At 38.8% G+C, this 25,181-nt stretch overlaps 1 protein-coding gene across 1 annotated transcript; it reads right to left on the reverse strand.

Annotated features, from left to right (window-relative positions):
- Positions 1-11,253: 11,253 nt before the first annotated feature.
- On the reverse strand, positions 11,254-12,729 carry LOC137296506 (ribosome-binding protein 1-like). The gene has a single exon (XM_067828309.1). It carries the CDS (start codon positions 12,727-12,729, stop codon positions 11,254-11,256), a length of 1,476 nt encoding a protein of 491 aa, XP_067684410.1.
- Between the last annotated feature and the right edge of the window lie 12,452 nt (positions 12,730-25,181).

Below are 25,181 nucleotides of genomic sequence, written 5' to 3' on the forward strand. Positions count from 1 at the left end.
GACCTTCACCTTCACAGATCCACACATTACATCACAGTCCTCAAGACTAAGATAGTAGTAAGTGTCATGCATTTACATTAACTCACGACTATCTTAGAGATAAGAGAGCTTCGAAAATCTAGGCCCAGTGACCATCATACCCAGGAGAGTCTTTGCTCAGCGCTTTCTTCCGATGTAGGATTAATGTCGCTGAGAAATGAATATTACCACCATTGTCTATAGTGCAATAATCATTGCGCATGTATTATCTTGGAATTTTACTGCCATTGCCTCACTATTTTGTACACTCGTGGCGATATCTTTGTATCGATCTGAATTGATTTTTGATGACCACTTTTCTGTGTTGCATGTCGGTTTTCCACAAAGTTCTCTTACAGCACAATTACGCTCATTTTCGACATTAGTTATAATAGCCTATGTTGTATATTTTGGGGGGCATATGTACTCGGCTTAGCTTCCTATTGATGCAATAAAGGATTTAATTCATCCGTACTTTTTGAATTAATGTTGTAATCTAAATAGGTAATTACTTTTGGAATATATCATAAGGTAGTTTCCCTTACGGTTGATAGTTTGTATTATTAAGAGAAATGCATAAGAGAAGTGTGGTGTAAAACAGTGCATTTCATGACAGATTTTGACCATCCAGTCTCAACGAGGGAATAAAAGGGTAACAATATGCAATAATCATGAAACAAAGCACAAAAAATATATATATTTACAATGGATAATCTAAATAACATACTGCATGCCTGAGTGTATATCGTAATATTTCTATAAAGGTTTACTTGAAGTTGACACCCGTAAATAATAACGATGGAATACGGCCTGATCTTTCAATCCTTGGCACTATATACGAAATGAAAATCAGTGTCTATGAATAATGTAAACAGTTCACAGTGAGAATGACAAACAAAATAAAAGCACGAAAAAGTATAAACTTTTTATGTATTATGAAACAGAAATCCATTTATCATGGAAAAGAAGTGATCAAAGAGATTCACATACAAATACATTTTGTTTCGCTACACCTGAAAATAACACTAACGGGATAGGGCCTAAGCCTTTAGTCCTTGGCACTATATACAGTATGGTTCAAAATTATTGAGAATAGCTAAAGCATTTCATATTATTAAACGAGAACAAATCAGATAAAATTGAATGTATTGTGAAAGTAAACTGACCTTTTCATGTTGTGTAGGTAACAATTTAATATTTTATCAAGTCTCCTTGAGCTTCACGGCACAGTCTAAGACGGGTAGGCATACTTCCTATCAGAGAGGTTAGTGTCTCGTGAGTTATGCTATCCCAGTATCGGACCACTTCTCTCTTCATGTCTTCAATTTTTGTCAACCCCTTTTGATTCACACATTCCTTCATCATCCCCGAAATGTTCTCAATGGGATTTAAGTCAGGACTATATGCAGGAAATGGTAATGCAGTCACATTTTTCTCCTGAAACCACTGCTTGGCATGTTTTGCGGTGTGTTTAGGATCATTATCTTGCTGCAAAATCCAGTCATTTCCATAAAACACATGTGCACTTGGAAGGAGAAAATTATCTAATATGTTAGTGTAGCGTTGACTTGTCAGATTTCCCTCAAACACACAAAGCGGGGTCGTTCCTAATAAGGATATCCCTCCCCATACATGAAACTTTGGGCTGTATTTAGGTCGTCGATACAACGGTACTGACGCAGACTTTGTCCATATTTTCACATTATTGGGATATACCCATATTGAGCTTTCATCAGTAAAAATCACATTTTCCCAGTCAAAGTTTTCATGTGCCAAACACCACTCAACACGCCTGTCTTTATGTTCTTGTTTCATGAGAGAAGAAGGAATTCCAGTCTTTTTCTCCCATCCAAGATCAATCAAATTTCTTCTAACTGTACATTTTGATACAACTGTTGATCCCCTTTCTATCATTTCATACCTGATGTTGGAGATGCTTGCCCTTTGCTTTTTAGACGCTAAAATTCCCAACCGGGCGCGATCTGAGAAGTCCAATTTTTTTGGTCTCCCTGCTCCTTTCTGGTGCCCAAAATTCTTTCCCTCTTTAAAATTCTTCCTAATCCTATACACAGTAGAAAGAGGAGTTCCTGTTCTCTCTGCCAATGTATTTACATCATCAATTCCTTGATTACACAACTCAAAAATCAACCTTCTTTTATCTTCAGCAGACATTGTTGACAGTGCTGAGGAAAATGACGTCTGCTACAAATTCAGGGGAGGTAACTCTAATTGTACTATACTCAGTAGGCGAAGATGAGTTACCTCCCTTATACCAGTACTTAGTTTTAAGTATCAGTGAATCAGTTGAGGTGTTAGGATAGCTCAAAGTAAGAAGAAAAATTCTCAATAATTATGAACCAGACTATATGTACAAAATCAAAAACCGGACAGATTCACAGTGTGAGTGGGTGTGTATTGCGCTTTCAGCAATATCATTACGGAAGACACAAGAAATGGACTCCCTGGATCCCTTTGATGCACATAATTTCAGGAGAGCGACAATAAGAAGTTCAGTAATTATCATCATTGTTTGATCGGCATTACAACAGTCAACATTACAACGTGTTGTATGGATTTACAGGTCCCTTTATTATTTACAGCACGACGTTTCTGAGCTGCGTCCAGCCCCTTCATCAAATAGACTTTTACAAGATTCCACTTCAGTGTACATTGGATGTGCCTTGGCGTGCGTCTTTCTGTCACTGTTGTCATTTGTGGCTTCCAATCAATGCATCCTACGTTCGTATTATCGTTGTATGAACACTTGCAGTGTACATACCAATTCATAATATAGACATACCACTTACAACAGTGTCCATTTCATTCTTTAATTCCATCTCACTGGCCTCCGGTGCGCACTGTATATTTTGCTTATAGGTCATATTCTGTATAATTATGAGATATTAGGGTTTGTTTAAAGAAAAAAACAAAAAAACAACGGTGAAGAACATATACAGTTTTTACTCAACCACTGTCAACAGCACCTTATTGAGAGACGTTTCCCTCTAAGTTGGATTCCCTTTCCAGACAATATTATGAAACTGTATTATGTGTAGCACGTATACATGTACTAACCAGCTGTGTCACGTTTGTACCTGGAGAGGCATTTAAATAAGCAAGCTTTGCTTCTTTATCAATCCATGTCTCAAAAAGTATGTTTTAACCAGGTGGTGATAATTTGGAGATTTTACGGGCGCTTTCCGATATTATGGCCGTCTTCTTGGAGGTTACGGAAAGGGGCGAGCTGTGACGAATGCTTGCTTGATGTACTGTTTAACGCCACACAACAATGTTCCAGCTATGTGTTGTGGCGTTTCTGTATTATTGCAGTATGTGAATTTACCCGTTTTACTATTACAACTACTCAGACTGGCGTCGTAACAATTTATACCTCTGTAAATCATAAAAAAGCGTGTTTCGATCTTGTAAACCCGTAAAGCCAGTATTAGTCGCTCTTAATCGTTATTCCTAAATACTTGTTGCAGGATGCTTCTACGACTGTCAAGATGGTTATCTACTTGTCACCACCACATATTGCTTATATAATTAGTTATAATGTTGCGTGGATATTATTAACTGTTACTATTTATTTATTTATTTATTTATTTATTTATTTATTTATTTATTTATTTATTTATTTATTTATTTATTTATTTATTTATTTATTTATTTATTTATTTATTTATGGGGATAAATGAACAGCAGTTTAGTGATTCTAGACATGATGTTATGGCTAAATGGTTATAGCCTTTCGAATTAAATACTTAAGGACAAAGACTCTCCTAATGGTAGCTATGAGAGCAGGAAGACTCATCGCTGGTCGACCGCCATAACAGGATGACCACAACCCATTTTTCTACGGACTACGGAATTTAGTGCTGAAGTCTTTGCAAGCAAGTTTATATCTACGAGACACTAAGCAGGAAACTGTCTGAAATTGACTTTAATTTTCCGACAGTTCACCGGGAACGGTCAGTGAATGTGAAAGCAAACAAAATAAGTAACTGTCTTTCAATTATATTTTTGTTTTACATATGTCATTGGAATATTGGAAAATTTAGATTAATTTTATGTTACAAAGTATATTTTATTTATATCATGCATGTACGAGTCTCTGGTTGGAACTCCTTAGTTTGGACACATAAGGTTTAGACGGATTTGACTCATTGAGTCAGAATTGAATGTTGTGTTTTTATGAGCAGCGCCAGAGCAAGACAACGACTCTCGTCGTTCAACGTCATTTAGGATAACACCCGTGAATCGAACCACCGATGATCAGTTATCCGACCCTTGACCCACAAGACCACGATAGTGACCGATATTGATTTAGAAACATGTAGTCGAACATGTTGCCTATCGTAAACCTTCTTGTGAGTATGGATATGGTCTTATGAGGTTTAAAGTGTCTAAAAGACCAGGAAACTCTCCTGTTCCTCTTCGTGCTAGAGGGAGGTGTTGAAGCTCAGTGGTTAAAGTGCTCGCTCATCACGCCATAGCCCTGGGTTCGATTCCCCACATGGTTTCAATGTGTGAAGTCATTTCTGGTGTTAACTCCATATTAAAAAGGTATTCCCTGAAGAATACTTTGATGCTATTAATTATCAGGGCCTTTTACTCTTAAAATATGTTTTTCTGTCATTATCAACTAAACTATATGTGTCTGTTCGTTTGTTTGCTTGCTTCCTTGCATGCATGCATGCATGCATGCATGTCCGTGGATGTTTTAACATCACATCTGAAGAGAGAAAATAGTGTATGCATCGCATGTACCCATGTGGGGATTCAAACCAGGATCTTCGGCGTGACCAGCCACGGATTTAACCTCTGGGCTACCCTACCACCACGGGTTATATCGGATGAGTCCTAGTTATCAAGACTAGATAAATATTTTCACTTGAATTGAACAAATATGAAAGAGGCAATAGAACATAATTTTTCTGTCACAAACAATATCATCCCTATGAATGAATTGTTTCAGACAATATGTGCTCCTTCTGTTCTGTGACATGTGACAGTGCGGGCATTGGACGAAATCAGTTACTATTCACCTTCACATTTTTGCAGTGGCTCAGCAGCTCAGTAGCTCTCAATAACAACCAAGATAAAAGGTAAGTTCTCTCTGATGGTATTCTTATGCTATATCATCATACCGCTGTAATACTGAAACAAACATCTGCTCATGATATAGTCAAAATTGCAAAATCGACTCTGCTTTGAGCAGAGGTGTCTTCTGAATGTCAGTATCGGATCAACGAGGGCAAGCGGATTGTATTGTTACATAGAGATCGTATCAAAGAGAGTACAAGTGTATGGTATTGTTATTTAGAAATCGTACCAACGAGTACAAGCGGATGGCATTGTTATATAGATATCACACCAATGAGCGCACGCGGTGGGTATTGCAGTATTGATATTTTACCAACGAATGCAAGCTAACCTCGTTGTCATAAACCTTGCATCAACCACTGCCATCGTATGGTATTTTCTGCTGATCTCGGGCTGAAATGACGTGATTATGTTATGGTTCTCAATACAGGAAGCATTCCATGTTCGTTAGACATATGAGTGTGTGAGAGATTGAGCAAGTGAGTTTAGTATTACGCCGCACTCAGCAATATTCCAGCAGTCTGGAAATAATCGAGTCTGGACCAGACAATCCATTGATCAACAGCATGAGCATTGATCTGCGCAACTGGGAACCAATGACATGTGTCAACCAAGTCAGCGAGCCTGACTACCCGATCCCGTAACTCGCCTCTTAACACAAGCATGGTCGCCTTTTGTGGCAAGCATGGGTTGCTGAAGACCTATTCTATCCAGGATCTTCACGCGCACGTTAGACATATTAAAAACATAATACGAGAGTATACTCCTCGGAGAGTTGGGAATTAACATTGCCCGTACATGCATACCTGACATGCCTGGGTTTAGTTTTATGGTAGTGCATGATTATGATGACAACGATGATGATACACAGTTGTCGTGAAATACGGCTGACGGAATTGGGTGGTCAAATACGTTTTTTCCACGAATGTCATCGTATCTCATTTGCGTAGATCAATCCACACCGTGTCAACAAGGAATCGGTCGGGTTGCCTTATCCTTACTCTGATATTAACAAGCTGCCCCCATACAGATAGAATATTAAACACCTAACAGTTTAGATGAAATTAGTTCTCACCAGCTGAACTTACCGAGGTAGTGCAAGAGATTTTGTGTCTACCTTGCTTATCCAGTAAAAGACACAAAATACATAAAGCAAGCGTTAATCGACAGAATTATAACAGGCTAATTAAAAAGGTGAAATGCTTCTCGGGCATCGGCGCGTCACTTTTATTTGTGCACGTAACATTTTTTATTGGCATTTTCAAAAAAGAAATTTGACGTGGCCGCGTCCCAATCATCCATGTGTCCACAATAAAAATGAGTGTCTGTAAGAACGAGTGTGACTGAATCTACAATTTGCAACCCTGAATCGTCACTTTACTTTATCAAAAAAGTTTTTAAAAATTCCTACCGCCCTCGTCACTTTTGTAAAAAAAACCCTTGTGCCCGCGAAACATTTAATAATTTTTATGCAGGCTAATGTATACATAGGAAGCTACGGACGAGAAAATGTATGTATCATCTGGCATATTCCTTCAAGATGTATTGAATAAGGATGCGTCAGAAGGCTCCGCCGTCACAGAGACTAGCCACGCGGCCAAAAATCCATTAGCTTACACCGGCTTATCTCGTATTAATCAGTCACTATCAGACGAACAAGCTTTTGATATTGACCTAGACGCAAGAGTTACCCATGATGGTCCGCCAGTGGCATCCCCTTGAAGAAACCAATTGGCTCAGGAAGCACTAATAGATTATTCACCATTTAGATTCTTCTTGTTCCATACAGATGTATACATCTTGCACAAATCATGTCACGGGCAATAAGGAAGCCCTGGGGCGTTGTACTGAACCTCATTAGGACAGCGAGGGCATACTATGTTCTCGTAGGTGGGAAATGGTCCACTTTCACTGAAGCGGTAATTTCTTGCCTAATACTTGAATGGTATGACTCATGGATCATTCGTGCCTGCACAAAGACTTTCAGAAGCACACCGTCGTTTTACCATTGACTGGTCAGTAGCTTTTCATAATCCCGTGGCGATTCCAATTAAGCCATAACGTGAAGTTTCCGTGATGGTCAGCGACTAGCATGTGATAAGGTTCTTCTTCATCCAATACTCTCGGACAGTCATGGTGATGATTGATACTCTGTGCATCAGTTTGGTCACATTGGATAGATACCTAAGGAATCTGGGAAAATGGCAGTGTCTTTCAGTGCATCTCAGAACAAACAGCAAACTGAAAGTTGTTCTGAAATTGTTTTTATCTGATTTAAACGGTGGGTTTTTTTGTTACGTTCAGTGTCAGTCACGACAGAAACGGTTTTGTGTATTTGGCATGTTGGAAGTTGGAAGTTGGAATATAATCAAGAGAGAACAATGTGGAACAAGCTCTTGGCCATTTAACAGTCAGCAATAAGCAAATTTCAGACACAATATCGACAGACAAATAACATGGATGACAGACGTCGACCAAGAGTGACAAGTGGCGCACAAGACTGTAATACCAAACCGTTGTGAAGATGCCTCTCAAATTAGGGGTGACCTTCACAGGACTACATGTGCATATGTCAGAGTGAGTGGGCTGTATAGGTGAAACCAGTACGCCCGACCAATGTTCTTGCTGACAGTAATGCCGTGTACATTTACGTCCGATACAATTTGCGACAAAAGAGCCGTTTTAGTTGTTTGAAGAAAAGTGAAATAATTCTGCCACAATACAGATTTTCAAACTTCCCAATGCCCCATCCGAGCCAAAATCAAGAGAGGAATGTTATACATGTACATACTTTCAGTGTATACCCATTTCTTATGTTGTTGTAACAGATATGTTACGATTTTGTATACTCATTTTCGGGATTTACAAGAGGTTTTTTTTCATATCAGTGGACACACTTTGTCATATTTTGGTTATTGATATAGGAAGGGATATAGCATTTCCTAAAGTGTTATAAGGTGGACATCAAAACGTGGTATTCATCATCACAGTCTGGACTGGACTTAATCTGTCTGTAATATTTAATTAGAATCCTTCCACCTACAAATTTGAACCCTTACTCAGCGTGAACGTAATGTGAAACGTGCAAGGGCCTATTTAAATATCGTTATAATTAATCTGCATTTTTAAATTCTTTTTGTCAATAAATATTAATAATGCTTGACAAACCAGGTTTGCGAGTAAACTTTAAGAAGTCGCTGTAAAATACCAGATTTATAAAGCAATAGTGGTTTTACCTTCTGTGATAACCAATGTCCAAAAGAATGTTTCTCTCAAATAATACAAGAACACGTCACAATTTAATTCTGGACTCACGAAAGTCCAGAAACGCACTGCACCGTGGCCACTCTCTGACAAGCGACTTGACAAAAACAATCATGCAGCTGTTATGAATATGTGCTTGATGAAAAAAAAATTTTTTTTTCGAAGACTCAAATTTAAACTGGCATACCCATGGGCGAACAGTGGCCCATAGGCGAGAATGTTTAATTTCGTCCAGAAGAAGACAGTTGTATTAAGGAATCAAAAGTCAAAACTATATGTACTACTATCTTAGCAATCTAGGAATTCTGTGCCAGCTTCGACACATACAAAAGACCATGGAGTATATTTTTGCACACAAAGAATTCGCTTCAGCTGTCAAAACCGACATCTGTCCACTCTGGCAAGTTGTCAACTCCAGCGTAAAATCTCAATCCAGTCCGTGACTTGTACATTTATCATCAGCTCTACAATCTGACACGTTGTCTAAACTGGATTATTTCGTCGGTCCCGATGAGTGCCGGTTTAGACAGATTCCACTGTAATAGAAGATGTACAAAATTAAAATTTTCCAGTTTAAATTTATCCGTAATATTGTCTTTACAAAAAAGACTTACTGAGAAGGAAATTAGTGGAGGAAGACATTTAATGAACGAAAATTTGATGTATGTTTATCGGGAATGTGAATGATAGAAAACATTCTGGTAGAAACGGAAAGAGTATATATTGAAGATAGATCACCGGAAAATGTTATGCGGACGAAATATATACTGACTGTATGCTATACAGTCTTAATTAGTGGATATAATACTGACATAATGAATCATTTACTTCTTGCTTGCAAAATATATTATGTATCAAGTAGCAAAAACATAGATTAACAGATGATACGTTTGTAAAGAATATTGGGTGATATTTTCAAGACAGAAACGTTTATTGCCAGTGAAAATAAAATCAATATTATAATTGGACCAAAAAATGGTAATCACTATATTATATATACATACTGCGTTATATTAATGAAATATCCACGTTAATGGAACGCTAACCCATATAAGCCTCTGTCTTCTTGACCCGTGAAGTTCCGGGATAGCAACCCATGCTTCAGTAACCCATGCTTCAGCAACCCATGCTTCAGCAACCCATGCTTCAGCAACCCATGCGTGCCATAAAAGGCGACTATGCTTGTCGTAAGAGGCGACTAATGGGATCGAGTGGTCAGGCTCGCTGACTTGGATGACACATGTCATCTGTTCCCAATTGCGTAGATCGATGCTCATGCAGTTGATTAGTGGACTGTCTGGTCCAGACTTGATTATTTCCAGACTGCCGCAATATTGCTGGAATATTGCTGAGTGCGCCTTAAAACTAATCTCACTCACTCACTCTGTAATCTTATGAACTAGTTCTGTTGCGTAATGTATTTTGTAGAATTGTATCCCGTTATTTACATGAATAATAAAAAAAATGGAAATAAAATCAACCCCGGAATGAAAAATGAGTTGAAACAGTAGCGACAGTATGTCGTATCCGGCAATGCAGGCTCAGTACGAGATGCTGGGCGAGACATGTTCGAACAGCGGGTATATATCACAGTTCACAAGCAAACAAGGGAGGTAATCGGTAGGGGGAAGACCCATGAGCACACAGTCTTCAAGGTCATCCTGAACAAAGGGCTGGGCAATAATTGCTTGATTCCTGAAGGTCAAGAGCAACGTGCACGTGGGTCCAAAACTACGACGGTTGCTATACCAACATACATTTCAGCTTTTCATCGCAACGCCGTTCAGTTCTGTTCACCGTTCCCATACCATACCATATTCGACAGATTCTTTAAAATACGGCATTGTGGAGTGATGATCCACAAACTGTGCCCTGTTCCTATCCGAGAAAGGATGTCAGCAACGTCAGTTTTCCGCATCATCCATCCCAAAATAAAATTGTCCCTAGCGAACATTCAGAAATTTATCAATGCACTTTTTTGTCCTCATGATGTCTTCGAAGGAATCGGAGAAAGAAGGACAGGGCAAAGCGTTGGGCCTGAAACGTAACGCATTATATGTAATTTTAGAGGCATTTAAAGTACTTAATTTGGCAAACTGTATGGATGTTGGCAAACTGTATTGATAACAACGTGTTTCATTTCCTGAGTGTGACATTTTGATAAAGAGTTATGTATTGTTGTCAACACTAAGTTAATCAGTCATAATGGTTTAAAATTTTACGGAATTTAACATGAATTGTATTGAATGTAAGAAAGAAAGTATAATAACTGACATGTTTGACTAATCAATAAGCTGATAAAGCCAGTGAATTAACAAAGATGAAGACGTTGAAGCCAGAGATGCATAAAGGAAAGGAGTGGTCTAAATATGAGGAGATATTTAAACAGTTGATTGGAGTTGATTCGGGAGTGCATCATGTTCGAATGGAATGAAGTATCTTTGATCTCGGTTGATAGTGGTTTGACATCACCATTCTAGCGAACAAACAAACGGACTTCACGAAAGGCAAACTCAGCGAAGTCATTCACATCAAACTCTAAAACCGAAGCTCCAAAGTTACGAAAAGAGGGAAGTCTTTATCCATAAACAAGGGTGAATTTAGAGGCGGTTCCGGGGGTTGACAAGTTGATGCAAATAAGAAAGTAATCAAATCGGTTGGATGAAATAATGAATTGATGCACCGGCAGTGTTATTACCATTCAGCACAGCGAGAAATATTTCTCACAAAATGTAATTCGCATCGAATGCCATAGTATTTAGGACAGATGTATCGATAGTGGAAACATCCCCATAGTCATTTGAGCTGGAACAGGAAGCACTGTCAGAAATAACAGTATCACTGTTTAGGTCACTGCATCCCAGTCTAAGACGACAGTTTATTATTTCTCGTTACTTCCATGACTTTTACGTTATTTCCCGTTACTTCCATGACTTTTACGTTATTTCCCGTTACTTCCATGACCTTTACGTTATTTCCCGTTACTTCCATGACCTTTACGTTATTTCCCGTTACTTCCATGACCTTTACGTTATTTCCCGCTACTTCCATGACCTTTACGTTATTTCCCGTTACTTCCATGACCTCTACGTTATTTCCCGCTACTTCCATGACCTTTACGTTATTTCCCGTTACTTCCATGACCTTTACGTTATTTCCCGTTACTTCCATGACCTTTACGTTATTTCCCGTTACTTCCATGACCTTTACGTTATTTCCCGCTACTTCCATGACCTTTACGTTATTTCCCGTTACTTCCATGACCTTTACGTTATTTCCCGTTACTTCCATGACCTTTACGTTATTTCCCGTTACTTCCATGACCTTTACGTTATTTCCCGCTACTTCCATGACCTTTACGTTATTTCCCGCTACTTCCATGACCTTTACGTTATTTCCCGCTACTTCCATGACCATTACGTTATTTCCCGTTACTTCCATGACCTTTACGTTATTTCCCGCTACTTCCATGACCTTTACGTTATTTCCCGCTACTTCCATGACCTTTACGTTATTTCCCGCTACTTCCATGACCTTTACGTTATTTCCCGCTACTTCCATGACCTTTACGTTATTTCCCGTTACTTCCATGACCTTTACGTTATTTCCCGCTACTTCCATGACCTTTACGTTATTTCCCGCTACTTCCATGACCTTTACGTTATTTCCCGTTACTTCCATGACCTTTACGTTGTTTCCCGTTACTTCCATGACCTTTACGTTATTTCCCGTTACTTCCATGACCTTTACGTTATTTCCCGTTACTTCCATGACCTTTACGTTATTTCCCGCTACTTCCATGACCTTTACGTTATTTCCCGCTACTTCCATGACCTTTACGTTATTTCCCGCTACTTCCATGACCTTTACGTTATTTCCCGCTACTTCCATGACCTTTACGTTATTTCCCGCTACTTCCATGACCTTTACGTTATTTCCCGTTACTTCCATGACTTTTACGTTATTTCCCGTTACTTCCATGACCTTTACGTTATTTCCCGTTACTTCCATGACCTTTACGTTATTTCCCGCTACTTCCATGACCTTTACGTTATTTCCCGTTACTTCCATGACCTTTACGTTATTTCCCGCTACTTCCATGACCTTTACGTTATTTCCCGCTACTTCCATGACCTTTACGTTATTTCCCGCTACTTCCATGACCTTTACGTTATTTCCCGTTACTTCCATGACCTTTACGTTATTTCCCGCTACTTCCATGACCTTTACGTTATTTCCCGCTACTTCCATGACCTTTACGTTATTTCCCGCTACTTCCATGACCTTTACGTTATTTCCCGCTACTTCCATGACCTTTACGTTATTTCCCGCTACTTCCATGACCTTTACGTTATTTCGAAAATATTCTCGTGATAACACCAGATCGTAATTTCAAGATAAAATGTTTCCTGATGAGACAGAAAATGCAAGCACATTTTGCACAATATTGGTTATAGCTGATTTATTCGCTTCACTGTACTGAAAGTTAGTTTAAATCTTATCAATTAAATGCATTTGTAACTTTATGATTTTATTTGCACATGGCATTTTATATTCACGATAAATCATCTTGCATGACACAACCCTTGTACCATAAACAAAAATAAAACGTATTTAAAGTTTTCACCCACACCCTGCATGCTACAATGCTTATTCCTAACGCACGGTACTTTTCCGGTGCGAAAGCCCACTAACAGCATCTGTGTATTGCATCTCCATAGCAAGAAGTTGGACGAAACGACAGCAGCGTTGAAGCGGACGTCACAGGTGTTGGAGATAGAGAAACAGAAGACGGACGTGCTGCTATATCAGATGCTGCCCCAGAAGGTGGCGCATCAGCTGAAGAAGTGGTAATGCTGATTTTATATTCGTGCCAATGAGTGAGTGTACTTTCGACCGTTTTCTAAGTGATTTTACTGCACGGCGGTATTAAAGTCGTTAGATTATTAGCCCCGCTGCAGCGGGTAAGGTTTTCTGTGAATGATTAACTGTCGATATCATTTCTCATCATTTTTCACAATGATCTTCAGAAATCCACTGGCTGGAAGCTACTTTCTCGAGAAGGTGGTCAGACCCGAAGACTTGGTTGACACATGTCATGCATATGGTGTCTCAGAGGTTCAGGTCGACGCTCCATCTATTCGTACGGTTAAATAAATTGCTATGACAAAAGGTATAAGAAATCCTATTTGAATCAGCAAAATACAACACAGTCAAGTCTGGGATGAGTGAGTGAGTTTTACGCCGCACCCAGTAATATTCCAGCTACCTGGTGGTACAGTCAAGTTTAAAATATTCAATAAGTCAACTCTAAAATATTCAATAATATGACAATTAATAACAACACAGATTTCTAGTCAATGGAGGTGAGCCACAAATCTAAGATAATGGGTCACAAATATAAAATATCAACTCACCAGAGTCTTGGCATTTACAGTGAGAGCAGATATACTAATGTAGAGGTGTTTTGAATGAGAGTAGTCAGGCAGACAGTGTCAATCTTGAATGTCTGTCAGATGATTTGACAGACTGATACTGATAGACAGAGGCACACAACTCCAATATAATTCCGAGTGTAAGCCGGGGTATGTCCGTCAACATAACACCCAACCTTCACCTATACCGACACAGTGTCCAGAACATCCAAGCAAAGCGTGGCTCTATCGCCTTTCACTTAGAACCTTCTCGATAGCCAGATGTCAACAAGATAAACAACCAGTCAATAGGGAAAACTCTTGAGCACTAACTAAGATGCTATTGCCATTGAACATACCTGATGCGATATGTGACCCGTAACGACCCGTGGAGGTCCCGGGGTAGAATAGGCCTTCAGCAACCCATTCTTGCCATAAAAGGTGACTGAGCTTGTCGTAAGAGGCGACTAACGGGATCGGGTGGTCAGACTCGCTGACTTGGTTGACATATGTCATCGGTTCCCAATTGCGCAGATCGATGCTCATGTTGTTGATCACTGGATTGTTTGCTCCAGACACGATTATTTACAGACCGCCGCCATATAGCTGGAATATTGCTGAGTGCGGCGTAAAACTAAACTCACTCACTCACTCACTCATGTGACCCATAACACGTATCACCTAATCAATGAGAATGCAAATGAGAAAAAACACACTCGTAACGCTATCAATCACAGGATTATCTATGGCTATAATGCACAGACCGCCATCACATAGTTGCAATATTGGATATGATGTTATAATGATATAAAAAGTATTTTGTCCGTTAGACTGCAGAGCCGTAGACAATAATGAATGATGAATGGACTTTTGCGTAATACAAATGAACTCTGTGTTTGTTTGTTGTTTGACGCTGCACTCAACAACACTCTGGTTGTATGGTGACTGTCTGTGAATAATGAAGTCTGAACCAGACAATCCAGCAATCAACAGCAGGGGCACCGACTTAAGCTGCTGGGATACGATGACATGTGTCAAACGAGCCTGAACACCCGATATCATGGGATGCTTAACTGGAACTCTACGGGTCATAAATAGGTCCCATCAATGGCGATCGATACGTTTGGTCCCTCTTGACAAATCTGGTCCACTGGGTGGATGTTCTGCAGCATGATGTTAGCACAGAGACATGTTTAGCGCATTGAATTTCACATCGAATCGTCGAAGTGGATTAAAGATAAGAACCTTGTAGAGTCTGCTAGTTTGGCATCCATTCATTGGCATGTATACAACAAAACAATCTCATTTGGTCCTTGCTTCTGGTAATTATCAGCGCTTGAAGACCCATGTATTAAATTACTTTCTCCTGCCTTGAAAACTGAAAAAAAATCCAATGAATTTTAAAAAATAAGTTTTAAAAGCAACTTTTTCAGTTAAAAAAAAAAGTTTTATGGGGGGTCTAGCCACTCGTATTTTCTACACCGAAAGGGTCGATAAGATTCGCGTTTGGAAAGTGTTAGAAACAACATAATAAGAAACGCAATAAGGTGTATTTTTTCTTGTAGAACATAGAAGGTTTCCGTTGGGGTCCTCCTCTCAAAGACTGAACTTGCCACTTAGAAAACAGAAGATGTTTCTATTATCGAAGCATGAATGAGCAAACTGACGTTCGTGAAAGTTCAAGTATGATGTATCTACTGCATTTAGTAGCAGCATAGTCCATCACACGGAACTCCATCTCAATTACGGATACCATTGGTCATGTGTTAAGGAACGGCGTTCGATTTTATCCATACTGACACGTTTGTCAAGACCTGTTTGGGTATGCTTTGGATCGTGAAGATGGCTATGACCGAAAACATCTAATCAACAATGGCATAGCAACTGCAGATCAAAGAAAATTATACAATGCTTGACTGAAATTGAAATAGTATCATTTCAAACGTATATACAGGCTGTATATATTCTTGACGTTATCATTTATGATGATTTGTTCAGATAATAAATAAATGATAGTGATAATTATACAACAAATGATAATGATAATCGTACAGTAAATGATAAATGATAATTTAACCGTGTGAAATATTGTATTTGCACATTAGACAAAGCTGTCACAATTTTGGACACTATCAGTAGCTTTCAGTCCTAGTTAGACTTACCGAGAAATATATTTTGATATCCGTAAATGTCATGGAATGTATGGCGACTGAAACAATGGCGTTATGTTCAATTTCAAAAAGGTACAACAAGGTGACAATTTTATTCATCGACATCGTTACCTTCACCAACATCGCCGCAGCCTGCGCGCCTTTGGACATCATTTATGCAGAAACGAAACCACGTTGATCAAGTTGCCTCGAGCGGATCAGCAGTCGCCAATCGACATTTTTCCGTGGCCGTTTTATCAACTTGGTTCCATCTCAGGGCAAAAATTAAAGGGCATTGTGGCGATTGCAGCAGTCCACTTATCTGATCATATCTATACCTTTGCTATATAAGTATAGATAAAGGCATGTTCGGGGTATTGTTGTTTACATTAACCTTAGCTCGACTAGCAAACTTTGGAAGGCTGCAAAGTATCGTTTCCCAAATACTGCATTGATTGATTTTGTCATTACCATTCACAGGCTCCACTTCCACACGTGAATGTTACGACTGTTTACACCAGAATACAACACTCAACAGTCTGAGTAAGACTGGATTTTATCACAACATGCCACATGATGACTGGACCTTTGCCTCCTATTTGGCTGAAATGAATTGCTATCAGTGGCCATTTGTTAGTTTTGCAATTTATTTAGGCGAATATTGACTTTGTAAATATTGGTTCCATAACAATTACTACCTTTAAATTACGTTTGACGTGTGTCTAGACAATTCGGACAGGCTCACTACGCCGTGGTGTTCAATCAGAAATCGGTGGTTCTATTCAAACTCCAACTGCAAACGTTCGCGCTTAAAATTCTTCAAATATATGCACTGCGTCTGGTATACGTTACGAGTACTGCATTTATGAATCAACAGAAGAGGGGAGAACTCCTCGTGACAGGCAACATTTGCACACGTGAAGACACAGGTGAAAAGCAGAACCAGAAACTGCTCTTAACACTACCTAGAAAACTTGCATTGCCCTGGACAATATAACTATTGAGGTGGTCTGCTTTTATTCAGTGATTTTACAGTTCTATTCATTTTCGATCTGATAAAACATCATTTGTTCATGAAATGCTCAGGTAATTATAAAATTCCAAACGGTTAATACTAAGCACGGGCCCTTGTGTCATTAGGAGGATTAAAGACAGGTTTTTTTAAAAAAAACGTAAAACTTTTAAGATGACCCCCGACTTGCAACGCTTCAAAGTACAATATATATGGACAAGGCCGAACACTTTGGTGTACCCCACTCGCCTGCTTTGCCGATTGCTACGCTACCATCGTATGCAATCGATTAAAATTTCATCTAAACATAATTATGGGTGATTGACCTATCGATCACCACTAATGGCACCTACCAGTTCTTTATTGTTATTTCTACAAGTCGACTGACCCTCAATGAAACGATCTTGACACAAATGGAGGACGATAGCAAGGCCGCATGAAGGGGGTATGGTCAGAGCAAGTCCTCTCATTGGTCAACGCATTGCAGGTTATGTTTTAATTATGACGGGTTTCAACAGTGGCATGAATTCGGTGTGGTAAAGTGTTGTCATGTCGAAACATAATCAGGGGAATCTGGCGCTGATTGTCATAAACGATCCACCGATTTGTTGTCAGATTCACACCACCAAGTCAGATCTCTGAGTGCTGGCTCCCCAAACCATTACACCACCGAGACGCTCGATCTGTCGGACTCAGTTTCGTGCAAGTATATATTTCGACGTAATTAGACGTCCCTTCTTCAGTCTCAACGTTGAATAAGTAAACCAAGCTTTCCATGAGTCCATACCTGCACTGACCTGCTCAATCGCATATATTGTATGACTTTAACGATGCAAATATCTTCGTGCTGTGCCCAATTCCTATCTGTACAGTAATCCATGTTTATATCCGGGTTATGATTGGTTTTCTTCGTCCCATGCTTGACTTAAGGTGTTTTTACAATTTCACCCCAACACCACCAACTCTACAACTGGTGTCTGTTTACTGCATGATGAGGTTGTAGAATAGACTGCGTACGTATTATGAATTCGTACCACTATCTTGATCTGCCTCACTGGGACGTATTATGAATTCGTACCAATATCTTGATCTGCCTCACTGGGACGTATTATGAATTCGTACCAATATCTTGATCTGCCTCACTGGGACGTATTATGAATTCGTACCAATATCTTGATCTGCCTCACTGGGACGTATTATGAATTCGTACCAATATCTTGATCTGCCTCACTGGGACGTATTATGAATTCGTACCACTATCTTGATCTGCCTCACTGGGACGTATTATGAATTCGTACCAATATCTTGATCTGCCTCACTGGGACGTATTATGAATTCGTACCAATATCTTGATCTGCCTCACTGGGACGTATTATGAATTCGTACCAACATCTTGATCTGCCTCACTGGGACGTATTATGAATTCGTACCAATATCTTGATCTGCCACACTGGGACGTATTATGAATTCGTACCAATATCGTGATCTGAGTCACTGGGACGTATTATGAATTCGTACCAATATCTTGATCTGAGTCACTGGGACGTATTATGAATTCGTACCAATATCTTGATCTGCCACACTGGGACGTATTATGAATTCGTACCAACATATTGATCTGCCTCACTGGGACGTATTATGAATTCGTACCAATATCTTGATCTGCCACACTGGGACGTATTATGAATTCGTACCAATATCGTGATCTGAGTCACTGGGACGTATTATTAATTCGTACCAATATCTTGATCTGAGTCACTGGGACAATTCTGAGTGACTGGTGGATAGCAAACTGAAACCACATGTCTTTCACACATCTTCCATAACGGAAGCGTTTCAATTACTAAGTCCTTGAATGAGCCACTTTTAAGCGAGTGTCACATTAGAGTCACCTTGATATCTTTAGAATATCCTAGTGCATTGAAACCGAGGGTTTAGTGGTTATGGAGCATATCCATTTGTTTTGTGTACTGAAAACGAGCAAGGTTATGACTGGACATGTGTCATAACTGGCATTGAATTATCTATGTCAAAAATAAGCAAATAATTACATCTTCAACATTAACAGTATGTCTCCATTAATGGGTCATTTGCTTGGAGACTGTTGAAGATTTGGAATTATAGAGGGATTTACGTACACAGTCTTGTTAATGAATTATTCAACCACGTGATCATCTGGTCTATACCATGGTAGAAACTGTCAACTCAGTTGGGCCATGTGCTAGAAGATGGTTTCACAGAGAGTCTGGAGCATCAAACATTCGCTGATTCCCTCAGTCCACGTTTTCAGTCACAGTACATGTATATGCTGTAATATTCGCGAAGCCAACAAACCAATTAGAGAGATATTTACTATGCTTACTATAAATAAAACATTCATCACATATACGTTCTAGGATAACTTTAGCGTAAATGATTGGCTGGTTTGTGTGTTTAACGCCGTAATCATCATTATTCAAGATATACGGGGGTGGCAAACAAACAATCGAGTCTGAATCAGACAATACAGTGATCACCGCATTCGTTCGTCGTCTATTTTTTATATATCGAACTTCACATAATTCGAACCCAATACTACTGTTCCCCGCTGCGATATTGCTGGAATATTGCCAAAATCGTCTTGAAACCATACTCGGGTACTCCTGATGTCCTGGTCTGACACAATACATGTGCCAACATCTGTGGTAGATAAATAGTCTTCTGATTATAGGAAATGGAGAACGCATGAGAAACTTGATACAGATTCTGACAGAGTTGGATGTAGAACTATGCAGCACACTGTAATGCCTGTGGTGATGTGAGCGTCTTATGCATAGAACACACACAAATCAGTTGGAGTAGAACGGAGTGTCACGGAGAGTCTTTGGGTGTGTGGTCATGATTGTCAACTTGACTCTTTATAGCATTCAGGACTTCTGTCATACCCAACAACGGAACACCCCTGTTAGATCTGGTCACACCCCAGCGAGAAAATGGGTACCCAGTAGGGATGTCACGACGATTCACTGGTGCATCGTCGGCAGGTTTTGAACGATACGATACACGATTCAAGTGATTTTATAATTATCAATTCGTGTGTATTGGAAGCAGTGGCTGTTTATCACATGAATGCATATTTGTGACCTTTCAAAATCTATATATGCTAGGATAAGTAGAGGCCATGTTGTCCGATTAGTTGTCAGTTCATACCTGTTGTAGCCGGAAGTCACATGACCTCCACACTGTGCAAAGATTTCAGTCATTGTCCCAATGTCTCCGTTCACCATAGATATGGTGATATGGTCATATTAGAACAAGATCCACGTCATGCGACCTTGTGATTCTAATGAGATTCTATTGAGACTGGAAACTGCACATATACTGAGGGACAAAATAAGGGATCACATGAAAGCACAAGTGTCCCCTTATTGTTTCCAGGTTCTTTACAAGTTATGCGATAAAAAAGCTTGTGAAAAAACATGGGAAAAAAAGGAAACACTTGTCCTTTCATGTGATCCCTTGTTTTTTCCCTTCAGTATGATGACAGAAAACACTAAAACCGGAGTGTCATTGTTTATTCACATTGAATGTACAAGTGCGTCAACAGCTCAATATTTACAAGTATACTGAACAACAAAAAATACGAAACTCTGGGTTGTTGTCAAGTTTTTAAATAGAAGACATAAACACGAACGCTGACTTTATGAGATTGCGTTTTTTTAAAACTTGCGTTTCTTTTGTTGCTCAGAATACATAATGTGTAACGTTTTGACATTCAAACCGTATCACTTTACATTTCTGTCTTTAGTGTAGGAGTGAGTAAACTTCATATTTGGCTTTATTTCAGCATATAATCAAGTGTATAGAATGAAACCCAGTAATTGACAGGATGAGCACCGATCCATACTGTCTGGGTAAAAGGACATCATAAGCCGGTTCTCATTAGTACTATGCTTTTAAGATCACCATTCGATGCTTAAAACATATCCAGTCCACCGGGTTCGTATTCTGAAAGAAATTATACGCAGGTTTACTCGTACTAGGTTCCTCTAAGTAATGCATTACTAATAAAGAAGGTGGAACATGTCCAACATACCCATGTGATATAATGCAGCACCTCTCCGTAACCGGTAACAACAATCGATCTATGTTTTAAAACACAATAGACCAATCAGATGCCCGCATGACTGTAGGTACTTTAAGCAAAACATCCTCTTTGATATTAGTTCCAACAGACATACTTTGTACGTGACAATGTATCATTAAACAGTCGTAATAAATAATTGTTGCATTACACTGAATATATAACACGTGCCTGTAAACGTATGCGCAAGAAAATACCGTTATATACCATATAAAAGATTTGGATCAATTTGACAATTATTTCGCTTTCGCTGTTTTCCCGTAAACGGAATAATAGGTTCAAAGCTATGATCGCGACGTTCCGGTGTTATTCGAGTGACCATATATGTGTCTATTCACGAGGTTATTCAGATCACGCACAGCGAGATCACACATGACCGAATTTCGTAACATGTCCGTTATCAGATAAAAAAGGATAGTTTGTAATCGCTAATATTCACAAGAATATTTCCAGAAAGAAAACAAAATCACATTTTCGAAAATCGTTATCTAAACCACGCAAGGCTGAACACAATTAGGACTGTGATACAATCTGTAATTTCAGCCCTTCAAGGGGGCTAATAACATCACGAAAAACGGCCAGAACAATGATAGCACTGACCTGATTTTCATATTTGTCTAATGAGGTGGCCAAGCGGCCAATGTCTTTCTTAACAATCAGTCCCTAGTATGATATGAGAAAGCATTTTTACTGAACATCAGTATCAAAACAGCGTTTGAAATTAAGATGTTTATCCATAGTTTGGATGTTTTCCTACATTCATGCATTTAAAGGAAAACAAATATCAACTTTATCCGAATATTTTATGACGGAGAAAACAATCCTGACTCAAAACATCCTCACATGTACAACATCCATTTTCTCACCATCGCTTGAAACTTGAGCGCATGTACATAAGCTGTTTATGAAAAATCTTGAAACACAACTTCATTGTAATTATACAACCATCATGTGACAGCAGCATCACCTTAGGATTATTATGACGTCATAGTAGAAAGATGTGACGTCATGACAAGATATACAGCTCAATTTCGACTGAATGTGTAGCTGAATACAAAGAACAAACAATACTACATAACACAATTCGGTTCTTGAACGGAAAAAAAATTAATGAAGTTCAAGTTTTTTTTAATACCAACACTATAGTTGTTGCGACAGAGACGCGTTCCTTGCATAGATGAAACCGATAATTAACTGTAGTTTTTTTTATAAAACAAACTCAGCCACAGACAAAAGAGGCCAAAGTCTGATACTACAATTGTTGTTAAACAAGTCAACTTCAGCATACGCATACACCTCAGTATCAAACCTAAACGTGAATGTTACGTCGCACTAATTGTGTGTATGCGAACAATGAATACTTCAAACTCTCCTCCTGTGAAGTCGCTCGTACAATGGTAGGTGAGTTCCTATAAAATATACCAACAAATAGTTTGTGGCCATGCCTCACCCACTAAACCAAAGAGTAATGGACTCTATTTTGTCTCCAAGGAAAGACTGGATAATCTTTCTCCTCAATTAAAAGCAAATTAGTGACTGTTATCTCCAAGAATATGAAGAGATTATTGAAGATATTGATTAATATGCTCTATGCGTTTGTATTTTTTGCGAGTGTTATTATTAGGGAAATCTGATGATGCTCTGAACTGTCACGAACAGCAAAAACACGAACTTATAATGTGTGTCTTTTTCTCCTCAGAAATGTAAACAAAAGCAAAAGTAAGAATTTACAGTGTGTACCTTTTTCTCCTCACAAGTGACGCCATACGCTAACTTTGTTGACTCTATCGCACTGTTTACAGTTTCATCAATTCTACATATTTTGCGTGTCTTTTACATACTTTTTTCAGGGAGGTACGTTCATTGTGGTATCCTCTGGAGAGAGTTTAGTTTTCTGTCACTTTTAGCAATATTCCAGCAACACTAATGTGGGGAACCAAGAAACAGACACATTCTGTCAATGTAGGGAATCAAGAACATAATTTACCCTCTAAACTACCCCTGTCACTTTTCGATGGGTCACTCCTGATTACATCAGAAAACAAAGGCCTCATAGTGGCATGATATGTACACACATATTTTCTGTGTGGATTTGTATAATACTGATAATGGAAAATAACGTTTAGTTATAATTTTACGGAAACTGTAGCTTTTCGTACACAGATTCCACTTCACTGAATGTCCGTCTCAGTGCAAGGGTTCTGTCCTTGCTTGTAACAGCACTGCTTGTAATCATGGACTGAGCGAACACAAACAAGTCACATAAATATTACCCCCCATTGGTATATTATACACCTTATATAACGACATTTTCAAAATATTATCCTGAGATGATCATTCGTTGTTTTCATAATTACCAATGCGTTTATGCCTTCCTTTATTATTGTTAAAAAAGTACAAATAATGAAACAGAACCGCAATGTTATAATAACAAATGTGATCCGCTTTAGAAAGAATGTCGCAAAATGTGACCAGTCAAAAATTACATATGCACAAACATACACGAAATTATCAAAATTCATATTAACTTTCACATTTACTATTTACCTTTACAAAACACATGTGCCTAGTGTCACATACGTTACCATAACACAAACATGTATGTATGTATGTATGTATGTATGTATGTATGTATGTATGTATGTATGTATGTACGTACGTATGTGTGTGTGTGTGTGTGTGTATGTATGTATGTGTCTGCCTGTTTATATATAAATATCCATATCCCATATACGTAAAGATACTACTTAATGTTTACATATACTAGAGCAGCCATTTTGAATCATTTGGAGGCCTGTGGTCTGTTACAAATCACCTCTGTCCTTTGAACACTAAAACATTTTCTTGGAATGGCGCTGTTTGTTACTTTTTCCATGTTCAATTGGATAAATAACCTGGACCCCCAGCTGAAATTCAGCCTTTCGGCATTTGGGTAAACTCACGCGCCTGAATTAATATAAATCAGCATTTTGCAATTGTGTAAAGTCTAACAGCACAGTCGAAAAACTAAATATTATCTCCGATATAAACCATTAAAAAGGTAGGGGACATTCCAATTTGCGATCCAACCTCAATTAACAATGCATGAGAGAAAAAGTAATATACATTCATACAGGTGAAACATTTTCAAAGTAATAGAATAAATTGATGCTGTCGCTTGACGTCGCCCCCTCATGTGTGGCATCAACCTTTAGCATTACGGGATTTGTTATCGCCGAACATCTTCCATATATCAACAAGACATATTGTGTGTATTTTCCCCCGCATGTTTAAGATTCCACGTGTAATTTCAGTGGGTACGACACAGGTCCATCACAATGTATCTTACGTTTCAGATGCTGAACTGCAATTCTTTGACGTGTAGTTTTATATAAGGTAAAGATTAACAGTGGGTAAATTAAACTGTTTTGGCAACAATTTCTTGGGCAAGACTGATCCTTGTCCAAATCAGCAGAACTACCATGCTATCACTGACTGTATGAAGTAGTACAGTGGAAGTTGTATAAACCTGCATTCGTCGGGACTGAAGAATATGCTTCATTAATGAATCCAGTTGAGACAACATGCCGGATTGTAGAGATGATGAAAAATGTACAAGCCATAGGCGGGACTATTTTATGCCGATGTTGACAAATTGCCGGATTGGACAGATGCCGGTTTGACTGTATTTCATGTACATAGAAGGTGCAACTGCTACTGAAGAAATTCTTCAAAATTCTGTTTCTGGATATCCTCGATCATTCAGTGTGCCATATTTCCATTCTTTGTTTGAAGGGCTTTAGACGTGGAATGCATAAGAAAAGCAAGAATTATGGAAGTCAGCTTGTTTATGTAATAAAAAGATTTTTGCTCTGGATGAAGGAGCAAGCACACGCCCCGAAACGTCGTGTTATTCACAATAAAGGAGTTGACATCTATGCTGGTTGAGTAAAAAACCTGTATGCCTTCAGTCCCATGTCAGCACTTCTGTTCCTGATTCAAACAAAACTTAAAATTCCTAACCAAGCAAATTGCTCTAGTCAGCGATAGCAATTTCATGCAGATGCTACAGTCCGACTCAACAATGGTCTCATTCGACATCAGACATTTCTCGT

The sequence above is a fragment of the Haliotis asinina genome, chromosome 9 (assembly GCF_037392515.1).
Source record: "Haliotis asinina isolate JCU_RB_2024 chromosome 9, JCU_Hal_asi_v2, whole genome shotgun sequence".
Classification (NCBI taxonomy): domain Eukaryota; kingdom Metazoa; phylum Mollusca; class Gastropoda; order Lepetellida; family Haliotidae; genus Haliotis; species Haliotis asinina.